The 12323-nt window shown below is 35.4% G+C and overlaps 1 protein-coding gene across 1 annotated transcript in view; it reads right to left on the reverse strand.

Moving 5' to 3' along the window:
• Positions 1-251: 251 nt before the first annotated feature.
• The window catches only part of HSPA14 (heat shock protein family A (Hsp70) member 14), a 41592-nt gene continuing 29520 nt past the window's right edge, over positions 252-12323 (reverse strand). Inside the window, exons 11-14 of the mRNA XM_017660344.3 lie at positions 3903-4115; positions 3298-3471; positions 1261-1331; positions 252-428 (exon numbers count right to left, since the gene is read on the reverse strand). Of these exons, the coding sequence (XP_017515833.1) occupies positions 350-428; positions 1261-1331; positions 3298-3471; positions 3903-4115 (537 nt within the window). The 3' untranslated portion in view covers positions 252-349. The remainder of the gene's footprint in view (positions 429-1260; positions 1332-3297; positions 3472-3902; positions 4116-12323) is intronic.

The raw sequence follows: 12323 nt of genomic DNA on the forward strand, positions 1-12323 counted from the left end.
TTCTCTTAATCATCCAAGAAAAAAAGACTTCTTAAAATGAGATTTACAGAAACAAAATAACTTCAAAAATACAATGTTAAATTTCCTATAAAATTTCCTTCAATCCACTCAATGTAATTCTACAGAGGTTCATGATAGAAAGAAATTCCCCACATCTCCCATTAATAATGAATCATCTTAAATGGAAAACAAAAAAAGGTTGAAAACAGTTACCAATATATTGTAGTTTAGTAGAAACATAGACTATACCATTCATTCAAAAAGTATTTTAATATAAACACCATTTATAAACAAAACCAAATAATGTTGATATTATCATTCTAAAAAAATTCATGGTTTCTGTAAACCACTAAGATGCCACCTCAATAGTGATGGCTTCACACTTTCCAGTCTCTTGGTCTGTGCACGTCACATGTAAAGATCCATCCCTAAACAAACAAACAAATAAGATTTCTTAAGCTCATTTAAAAAAAATAGTAAGTCCTTAAAAGTTACTTGAGTACTTTGAGATAACAAGACATAATTTTAATTTTTGAAAGAAGAGTATTAAAGAAGAAACACACTTTCAGTATCTTTAAATTTAGTAACATATTCTATAATTAGTTGTTCTTAAAAATTTCCTTCTAGACCATCGAGATCAAAGTTGTATTCCTTAACAGCCCATAATGATAAGGATCATAAATTAAAGACTGCAAAATCAAGATGCATAATACCATTTTCAAGCCCAACAAAGCAAACTAACTCTAATGAATTCAATATTCCTACAAGTATGGTTTGTGGAATGAATCATCTGTAATGTTAATATGGAAATGATTTAACTGCCAAACACATTATTTATGGATGGACTGTTGTTGGGGAAATGTTTGGATTTGATCAGCAATTTCCAAAAGATTTTCTGTAGTAGTACTGAAATAAATTTATCCTTTCATAAGATAAATAATTCCAGTTACGTAAATTTTAGAAAAGTATATTTAAAATTGATAAAAATTATATCTCAAACTTGAATGGACCAATTTTTTAACTCAACGCCACCAAAAATAGTTAGAGTTCATAACAAATTCAGAAGGCAAATAAATAACTTAAGAAAAACTTTTCTTTGTAAAAGATCATAATTTTACAGGGCAAAAATTATAATTCACTGATTAACTCTTTGTAAGTTTTTAATACATGATTTTCCCAGAATGATAATGGGTGAAGAATCAAACTAATACAAACATCAAAGTGAATTTTCGTAACATCAGAAGTAGTTTAATTTTATACCTTTTCATAGTAAGAACAGCTAATATATCATGTAATCCATTTTCTTTTTTATCTAAATCCTGGAGTACAACCTGTTAATGTAAAAATAATATAAAGATGATTCAGTACTTTAACATATTAATAAACAGATGCATCAATTATTCCAGTGGATGAAATCTTACTTATTACTAAAATGAACCTTTTAATAAAGTTAGGATGATTTCTAAGTCTCCATTTATCAGAATTCAGAAAACAGGATTAAGCTTTCTTAACTAGAAATATCTTCTTTAGAAGGATGGCATATAAGATAACTAATATACTTATCCCTCTTAAATGTCATGTCCTAGATTAAAGTTGTGTCTGTGACGTACTGTTTGTCTCAGAAAATAAAGGCTGCTTTTCTATTTGGTAACAAAGCCATTAGCAGTAACATGCAGGTTATATTATGGTCAGTCTTCTGTACATACTTTCAAAAATTCAAATATTTTAAACACACTTAGCTATTTTTAAAAAGCATGGGGCAATTCTTTTCTACAACTAAGATTACATTTGTATGTAGAGATACTAATGAATTTATAAAATTCCTCAGTTTCCCAAATAAAGTTTATCAGTAAATCAAGTTTGGAAGTTATCTGTCAGATTTTGCCATTATGTCAGTTTTATGATCTTAGGCAGGCACTAAGTACCTTGGTTCACTCATTTCTGGGAGATTAGAACAAATGGGTCTCTGAACGATTTCTTAACAAATTCAGTGTTATGTGACTAGCTCTTCTCCTCCTGGCATCTGTAAATTAGGATATAGTGACTGTAGCAGCAGAGTATTAAGGGCAGCATGTGTAGAGGAAACGTACGTAGTGAACGAAGGAGAGAGAAGCTAGAGGAATACTAAGACTGCCAACTGAGTTTAGGAATCTGGTGCATAGGAAGGTGCTCATTTAGGTAACAGAAACATCTGGAGGAGCTTTTGAAAACTTACTACTTGAAGAAGCCTGAGTCCAGTAGATTCTAAGATGTTAAGTCTGAGATGGAGCCCAGGCATGTCATGTATGTTTTATTCTTTTATTGAAATTAGAAAATAGATATAAAGCTAAAGATATTATACATTCTCTTTAGTTACCAACATTTTTTTTTTTTACTATAGAGGTAATTCATGCTCATGTCCTTCTGTTGTTTACAAAAAAAAATTAAGTATAATGTGTTAAAAGTAAAAAAAAAACCCTCCTGGCACCTTCAAACGTAGTCAGGTAAGTTTCCTGAATACCTATAGATATTTTCTGTATTTATGCAGGGATATCTAAGAACACACACCTACCCGAATACCACCTCCCGCACATAAACCCATGCTCTCAATCTTTTTATTTAAACACAGATGACACCATACCATAAATATGTTTCTGCAGTCCTTGTGTGTGTATTTTAATGTAACTTTATTTCTTGGGCATGTTTCTAAACAAATAACATGGCTCCAACTCATTCTTTCTAAAAGATGGAGAGGACCATATAGTGTGAAATACGCATGTAGTATTTTGAAAAAGCAACCTTATCCTATAGGAGAGGCAGCATGGTATAATGGCAAGAACAGGGGGCCCAGGAGTAAAACCAACCTGAAGATGTCTTAACTCAATCAAGAAAATAACAAGGTATTTACTACCATGAATCTGTTTCTTAATCATCTATAAAATGCATATAGTAATGTTTTATCTCACAGCATTTTGAGACTATGTTTATAAATTGCCTACTACAGCGCCAGGCATTTAGCAAACAAAAAAACGTCATTTTCCCTGCTTTTATCTTATTAACCAAAAAGGATCAAGAGCACAAAGAAAAACAATATGAATATAAATAGCATTTTGTTTTTATTTTTCTGTAACTCCTTCAAATTAAACCTCCCTATTTCTTCTCTTTCAAAAGTGAGTAAGTAAAAGTAATCCATTCATCAAAATGTGTTAGATGTCCCGTATATATTTTATATTAATTGAAGGTAAACTGAATCTAATCTCAGTGGAAAAGCTAAACAGTTTCATATGACTAATTCATGGTCCAATCATATTTATTGACCTGTGCAAACTTGTTTTCTTCTTTTGCAGGGTTTTCCCCCTCAGACTCATAGAGTTCAAGGCATACTGAAGATACGCTTCCAGGGGCTTGTAAAGTGTGTTGTCTTCGAGCTGGCAGAGGAGTCCCTGATGGAAATAGCACCGTAAAACTTTTGGCTCCTGATCCATCGACTCCCTAATAAACAGGAAAATAATGTGAATATCCTTTGGTATTTGGCATTACAATGATAATAACCCCTTCTGTTTTAAATGGATTATATATATATATATTCCTGGTTGATAATCTGGAAGCTATAGACTGGCAAAGAGAAGAAAATAGAAATGATCCTTAAACCCAATCCACTTCATTTAAAAGTAAATTGAAACCTGTTATCTACCTGTATTAGAAGCTTATGACTAAAATTGCAGATAATTAAGAAATTAACATGTTAAATACTAGCCAAAAAGAATATAAGAAACTCATTAAAAGTAAAATTATACATCCAAATTTAAAATGCTTACCAGTATGCAAAGTTTTATTGTAAAATGGTGGTATGGTGCATATGAAAAGTTATGGCAATAAATTTATACTATGTTTATGGAAAAGCAGAAAAAAGCTAAATATACCTTAACTAAAATATCTTTTGCAGAACAATCTATCTTAAGAGAGTCTTCCACTAAAAGGTTTTCCCTGCCACTAAGGATGCCTGCTTCTATAGCAGCACCGATAGGGATGACCTCATCAGGAGGGATAGAATTCAGAAGTTCAACAGCTGGGAAAAGATCTCTAATCAGTTGCTGTAGCCTTGGGATTCGAGAAGACCCTCCACAAAGGACGACCTAGAAAATAAAAATAATTTTTCAGTTTTTTCCTTTTAGAGCAATGGTTATTTCTCAGAATTAGGTGTAACAGGCTGAGCTGTCTTTATCACATGTAATGGGAAAACATAAGAAGTGCTATTTTAACATATTATTTTGTTGTCCATACTCATATAAAAATGTATTTAATATATATATTTTTTGTTGTCCATACCCATATTAAAATATGTTTGATATATTGTAAATAATTAACATATTCTTTATTCATAACAACAAAATTTTAAGTGAGATTTTACCATACATTAGAAAATAGAACATAACATATATATTGGCTCATGATTAATATACTGGGCATGAGGCTTAAACACACTCATTTTAATGGGAAATATATTAATATTCTGTACTGTTTCAACATTTCAAAGAGAAATGTTTGCATAAATCTTACAGCATTTTTTGTGACAAAATAAATACTGTCAATCTAGCTTTGTGAAAACTATGCCATTGATTTTTGTCTTCACCAATGAAGAGTAATAACTGTCTTGAGGAAACAGATGTTTTATAAAACTGTGTTTTAAGCTCTTGGTGACATCTGATTACATCTGTTATCTCTAAGAACTTCATATAAAATTGCTCCTCCATGAGCATGGCCACACATGTAGCTCCCCAACTTTTATGGCTGTTACCTGAGGGATGGACCACCACATCACCTAGCACTGACAGCAAATGGGGCTTGCATTCACGAGTCCCACAGGACTACAGCAAACACAAAAGCAGTTTTTAAAAGGGCAAAGGTGAGCTTTTACACCCAGGCTCAGTGGAGGGGGAAAGGCAAAAATGTCCATCTCCCAGTTACTTCCTGGCAGGGGTCTGACTGCATACTTTACCAGCTACTGCCTGGGGGTCCAGCTTCTAATAAATCTGTATCTAGGTGTTCACTGCAATCCTCCTCTTTGGCACACTGCTGGTCTTGACATACCCTCAATTACTGAGAGCCACTAAGAACAAAGACAGCAGCTTAAACAGGCACAAAAAGGTTTGACAGGCAACCAGGAGCTCGGGTGGGCTGACTGATAAGATTCATCTTGAAGAGATGGCAATTTTATGTAATACACAGAGACCAACACAGAGAGTCAGGGAAAATGAAGATGGAGAAGAAAATATTCTAAACAAAACAAGATAATCTCCAGAAACTGATCTTAATGAAACAAAGATAAGCAATTTACCTGACAGAGCTCAAAATAGCAGTAATAAAGATGATCACTGAAGTCAGGCGAGTAATGCATGAACAAAGTGAGAATTGCAACAAAGAGAAAATATTAAAAAGTACCAAGCAGAAAGCAAAGAGCTGAAGAATACAATAACTGAACTGAAAAATTCAATACAGGGATTCAACAGTACACTAGAGCAAGTGAAAGAATGATCAGTGAACTCAAAGACATGGCAGAGGAATTCATCCAGAGGAGCAAAAAGAAAAAAGAATGAGAAAGGATTAATATAGCTTAAAGGACTTATGTGGCAACAGTTAGGTGGGTCAATATACATGTTATTTTTACAGGGGCTCCAGAAGGAGAGAGAAAGGGGAAGAAAACTTATTCAAATAAATAATGGCCAAGAAATTCCCTAACCTGGAGAAAGAAATGGACATCAAGATCCATTAAGCCCAAAAAGGACTGAAAATGATGAAACTAAAGAGACCCACACTGAGACATGTTCCAATTAACAGGCTATAATTAACACTGGTTAAATTCAGAATACTCTAATATTGCAATGGTGGTGGGCAAATCACTTATAACTTTAGTATAAAGATTAAAAGACAAAGCCTTTAAAAATAACCATTAACTACAATTGGTTAATGGATACACAATATAAAAAAAGTAAATTGTGACATCACAAACATAAAATGTGGGAAAGGGTAGTGTAAAAATGTAGAGCTTTTAAAATGCATTCAAAGTTAAACTGTTATGAGCTTAAGATAGATTACTATAAGATGTTTTATATAAGTCTCATGGTAACCACAGAGCAAAAATTTACAGTAGATATAAAAAAGATAAAAAGAAAGGAATCAAAGAATATCATTACAGAAAATCATCAAATCACAAAGGAAGAGGGCAAGAAAGATGCAAAAGAACTATAAAAAATAGCAGAAAACAATTAACAAAATTGCAACAGTAAGTTCACACCTGTCAAAAATTACTTTAAAATTACTTTCTGTACACTAACAATGAATTATTGGAGACAAAAACTAAGATGATGATGCCATTTACAATAACATTAAAAAGAATAAAATAGGAATATATATATATATTTTTTAGGAAAGGAAGTGAGAGGCTTTTATTTAGAGATCAAGCAAGAGGACATAGCTCCTGGCTCACACCAGAAGGGGACAAGAGAGCCCTGCTAGGAATAAATTTAAGCAAGGAGGTGAAAGATCTATATACCAAAAATTATCACTGATGAAAGAGATTTTAGAAGATACACATAAACAGATATTCCACATTCATGGATTGGAAGGATATTGTTAAAATTTCCACACTACCCAAAGTGATCTACAAATTGGATGCAATCCCTATCAAAATTCCAAAGGCATTTTTCACAGAAATAGAAAAAAAAAAATCTTACATTTGTACAGAACCACAAAAGACCCCACACAGCGAAAGCAACCTTGAGAAGAAAGAACAAAGCTGGGGGCATCACACTTCCTGATTTTAAATTATATTACAAGCTATAGTAATCAAAACAATATGGTATTGGCATAAAAACAGAAACATAGATCAATGGAACAGAACACAAAATGCCCAGAAATAAACCCATGCATATATTTGTTAGTTAGCAACAAAGGAGCCAAGAATATACAATGGAGAAAGGATAGTCTCTTTAATAAATGGTATACATGAACATCTACATGCAGAGAAATAAAACTGGACTATCTTAACACCATATACAATAATCAACTCAAAATGGATTAAACACATGAAGTATGACCTAAAACCATGAAACTCTTAAAATAAAACAGTAGGAGTAACTTCACATTGGACTTTGCAATGGTTTTTTGGATTTGATACCCAAAGCAAAGGCAAAAATAAGCATCAAACTACAACTAAAAAGCTTCCACACAGCAAAGGATATAATCAATAAAATGAAAAGGCAGGCTGTGGAATTTGTAAACCACATATCCAAAAGGACTTAATATCCAAAATATACAAAGAGCTCATAAATTCAAGTAAAAAAAAAACACAATTAAAAAATTGGTGAGGGACCTAAATAGATATTTTTCCAAAGAAGACATACAAGTGGCCAACAGGTAGATGAAAAGGTACTCAACATCACCAAGTTGCTAATCATCAGGGAAATGTAAATTAAAACCACAATGAGATATCACCTAACATCTATAAAATACAAGAGATAACAAATTTGACAAGGATGTAGTGAAAAGAGAACCTTTGTGCACTGTTGGGAATGTAAACAGGTGCAGCCATTATGGGAAACAGAATGGAGATTCCTCAAAAGATTAAAAATAGAACTACCATATGATTCAGCAACCCTATCTCTGAGTATATATGCAAAGGAAGTGAAATCACAATCTCAAAGAGGTATCTGCACTCTCAGGTTCATGGCAGCATTGTTGTTCACAACAGCCAAAGTATGGAAACAACCTAAGTGTCTACTGATGAATGAATGGATTATGAAAATGTGGTATTTACACAAAATGCAGTATTATTCAGCCTTAAGCATGAAGGAAATCCTGCCATGTGCAACAGCATGAATGAATCTGGAGGGCATTATACTAAGTGAAATAAGCTACAGAAAGACATATATTGCACGGCCATCACTTATATGTGGAATCTTAAAAAAAATGAAATAGAAACAGATCGTAGAAAAGTAGCTGGGGCTGGGGGTAGGGGAATAGGGAAAGGCTGGTAAAATGGCACAAACTTGAGTTATACGATGAATAAGATCTGAGGATCTTATGTATAACATGGTGACTACAGTTGACAACACTGTGCTTTATAATTGAAATTTGCTAAGAGAGTAAAACTTATGTGTTTTCACTGCCCCCACCAAAAAAGGAAAATTTATGAGGGTATGGATATGCTAACTCAGTGGGAATTATTTCACAATGTATATCAAATCTCATGTTGTACAACTTATATATACAATTTTGTCAGTTATACCTCAATAAAGCTGAAAAATTGTTTCTTTAACTCCATAGGTATTTAGAGTATAGAATAAATAGGTAGCCCAAGAAGGGAAATCATCAGTAATCACTTATTTCAGTCTTTTTAGGGATGTCCTCCAAGCTCAATGTGGCTGAGAAGAGCATTAACTGATGAAAAGCAGGCCTCTTTAACATGGGGTGTGAAATGACTAGGGATATCACATCAATCTTCAGGTGAGGGCCTGAGGAACATCAGTGGAGAGATACAAAGAAAAGAAAAACAGGTTTACCTTGGCAAAGTTCCCCCCAAAAAAGTAAAAAGGGAGGAAGAGCCAAGATGGCAGCATGAGTAGGGCAGTAGAAATCTCCTCGCAAAACCATACATATTTTTGAAAATACAGCAAATACAACTATTCCTAAAAGAGAGACCAGAAGATACAGCATAACAGCCAGGCTACATCTATACCTGTGAGAACCCAGTGCCTCACGAAGGGGGTAAGATACAAGCCGCGGATTGGTGGGACCCAAGGGCACGCCCCGAACCCAGCTCCCTGGCGGGAGGAGAGGGGTTGGAGCAGGGAGAGAGAGGGAGCCCAGGACTGCTAAATACCCAGCCCTAGTTATGCGCACTGGGAGTGCAGACACACAGTGTGTGGCGTGCTGGATACTAGGGACACAGAAGACTAAAACCTGTGAGCAGGTCCCGGCAGCTGGCATCCCTGGGACAAAAGAAAAGCGAGTGCTTTTTGAAAGTCTTAAAGGGACAGCAGTCTCACAGCTGGATGGAAGCGTCCGGGCACACTCTGCCCAGGAGCTGGGAATCCTGGGGAACTCTGGGCACCCAAACCCTCTGGGCAGCAGCGCAGCTCTGAGGCCCCTCACAGTGATAAACATCCTTCTGCCCGTTCCCCCTCCAGAGAGGCCCCGCCATAGCGGAGCAGCAACCTAAGACTGGCCAAGCCCACAACAGCCATGCAGGGCATCCTCCGCAGCCACCCGGGCCAGACTCAGAAACTCCGTCGGCATGCAGGTGCCCAGCACAAGCCGTTCTGGGGGTTGCCGTTCTCACAGGAAGGGAAGGTGACAGGCAAGCAAGAAGGGTCTTTGTTCTCCCAGCTGACACACATGCCAACTGCCAATGACTACCTCTATGGCCATGAAAGACAGAAGAATTTGATACAGACAAGAATATCCCAGACATCCCCTGAGAGGGAACCTGGCGAGACAGATTTAACCAATCTTCCTAAAAAAGAATCCAAAATAAAGGTCATAACTATGCTGATGGAGTTGCAGAGAAAAATGTAAGAGGTAAAAGATGAAGTTGGGAGGGAGAATACAGAAATAAAACAAATTCTTTAAGGAGTTAAAAGCAGAATGGATGAGATGCAAGAGTCTGTTGGAATAGAAATCAGAGAACAGGAACACAGAGAAGCTGAAGCAGAGATAAAATGATCTCCAGGAATGAAAGAATATTAAGAGAACTGTATGACCAACCCAAATGGAACAATATCTGCATTATAGAGTACCAGAAGAAGAGAGAGAAAAAGGGATAGAAAGTGTATTTGAAGAAATAATTGCTGAAAACTTCCCCAAACTGAGGAAGGAAATAGTTGCACAGACCATGGAAGCACTCAGAACTCCTAACAGAAGGCACCCAAGGAGGACAACACCAAGACACATAATAATAAAAAAGGCAAAGCTCAAGGACAAGGACAGAGTATTAAAGGCAGCCAGAGAGAGACAAAAAAGTCACCTACAAAGGAAAACCCATTAGGCTATCATCAGACTTCTCAACAGAAACCTTACAGGCCAGAAGAGAAAGGCATGATATATTTAATGCAATGAAACAGAAGGGCCTTGAACCAAGGATACTGTATCCAGCACGATTATCATTTAAATATGAAGGAGGGATTCAACAATTCGCAGAAAAGCAAAAGTTGAGGGTATTTGCCTCCCACCAACCACCTCTACAGGATATTTTAAAGAGACTGCCCTAGACAGAAGCACTCCTAAGGCTAAATAGATGTCACCAGAGAAAATAAAATCACAGCAAAGAAAGCAGACCAACCAAATATTAACTAAAGGCAGAAAATAAAATCAACTACTCACAAAAGCAGTCAAAGGAAACACAAAAGAGCACAAAATAAAACACCTACCATATAGAGAATGGAGGAGAAGGAATAAGAAGGGAGAGAAATAAAGAATCATCAGACTGTGTTTATAATAGCTCAATAAGTGAATTAACTTAGACAGTAAGATAGTAAAGAAGCTAACCTTGAACCTTTGGTAACCATGAATCTAAAGCCTGCAATGGCAATAAGTACATATCTTTCAATAATCACCCTAAATGTAAATGGACTGAATGCACCAATCAAAAGACACAGAGCCATAGAATGGATAAAAAAGCAAGACCCATCTATATGCTGCTTACAAGAGAACCACCTCAAACCCAAAGACATGCAGTCTAAAAGTCAAGGGATGGAAAAAGATATTTCATGAAAACAACAGGGAGAAAAAAGCAGGTGTTCCAGTACTAGTATCAGACAAAATAGATTTCAATACAAAGAAAGTAACAAGAGATAAAGAAGGACATTACATAATGATAAAGGGGTCAGTCCAATAAGAGGATATAACCATTATAAATATATGTGCACCCAATACAGGAGCACCAGCATATGTGAAACAAATACTAACAGAATTAAAGGAGGAAATAGAATGCAATGCATTCATTTTAGGAGACTTCAACACACCATTCACTCTAAAGGATAGATCAACCAGACAGAAAATAGTAAGGACACAGAGGCACTGAATAACACACTAGAACAGATTGGCCTAATATACATCCATAGAACTCTACACCCAAAAGCAACAGGATACACATTCTTCTCAAGTGCACATGGAACATTCTCCAGAATAGACCACATATTAGGCCACAAAAAGAGCCTCTGTAAATTCAAGAAGATTGAAATTCTGCCAACCAACTTCTCAGACCACAAAGGTATAAAACTAGAAATAAATTGTACAAAGAAAGCAAGAAGGCTCACAAAGACATGTAGGCTTAACAACATGCTCCTAAATAATCAATGGATCAACGACCAAATTAAAATAGAGATCAAGCAATATATGGAAAAAAATGACAACAACACAAAGCCCTAACTTCTGTGGGATGCAGTGAAAGCGTCTTAAGAGGAAAGTATATAGTAATCCAGGCATATTTAAAGAAGGAAGAACAATCCCAAATGAGTTGTCTAAAGTCAAAATTGTTGAAATTGGAAAAAGAAGAACAAATGAGACTTAAAGTCAGCAGAAGCAGGGACATAATAAATATCAGAGAAGAAATAAATAAAATTGAGAAGAATAAAACAACAGAAAAAAATCAATGAAACCAAGAGCTAGTTCTTTGAGTAAAACAAAATAGATAAGCCTCTAGCCAGACTTATTAAGAGAAAAAGAGAATCAACACACATCAACAGAATCAGAAACCAGACAGGAAAAATCATGATGGATCCCACAGAAATACAAAGAATTATTAGAGAACACTATGAAAACCTATATACTAACAAGCAGGAAAACCTAGAAGAAATGGACAACTTCCTAGAAAAATACAACCTTCCAAGACTGACCACGGAAGAAACAGAAAATCTAAACAGACCAATTACCAGCAACGAAATTGAATCGGTAATCAAAAAACTACCCAAGGGCAAAACCCCTGGGCCAGATGGATTTACCACAGAGTTTTATCAGACATACAGAGAAGACATAATACCAACTCTCCTTAAAGTTTTCCAAAAAATAGAAGAGGTGAGAATACTCCCAAACTCATACTATGAAGCTAGCATCACCCTAATACCAAAACCAGGCAAAGACTCCACCGAAAAAGAAAATTACAGATGCACAAATACTCAACAAGATATTAGCAAACCGAATTCAAAAATACATCAAGAGGATCATACACCATGACCAAGTGGGATTCATCCCAGGGATGCAAGGATGGTACAACATTAGAAAATCCATCAACATCATCCACCACATCAACAAAAAAAAGGACAAAAATCACATGATCATCTCATTAG

Source organism: Manis javanica, chromosome 2, assembly GCF_040802235.1.
Source record: "Manis javanica isolate MJ-LG chromosome 2, MJ_LKY, whole genome shotgun sequence".
NCBI lineage: Eukaryota > Metazoa > Chordata > Mammalia > Pholidota > Manidae > Manis > Manis javanica.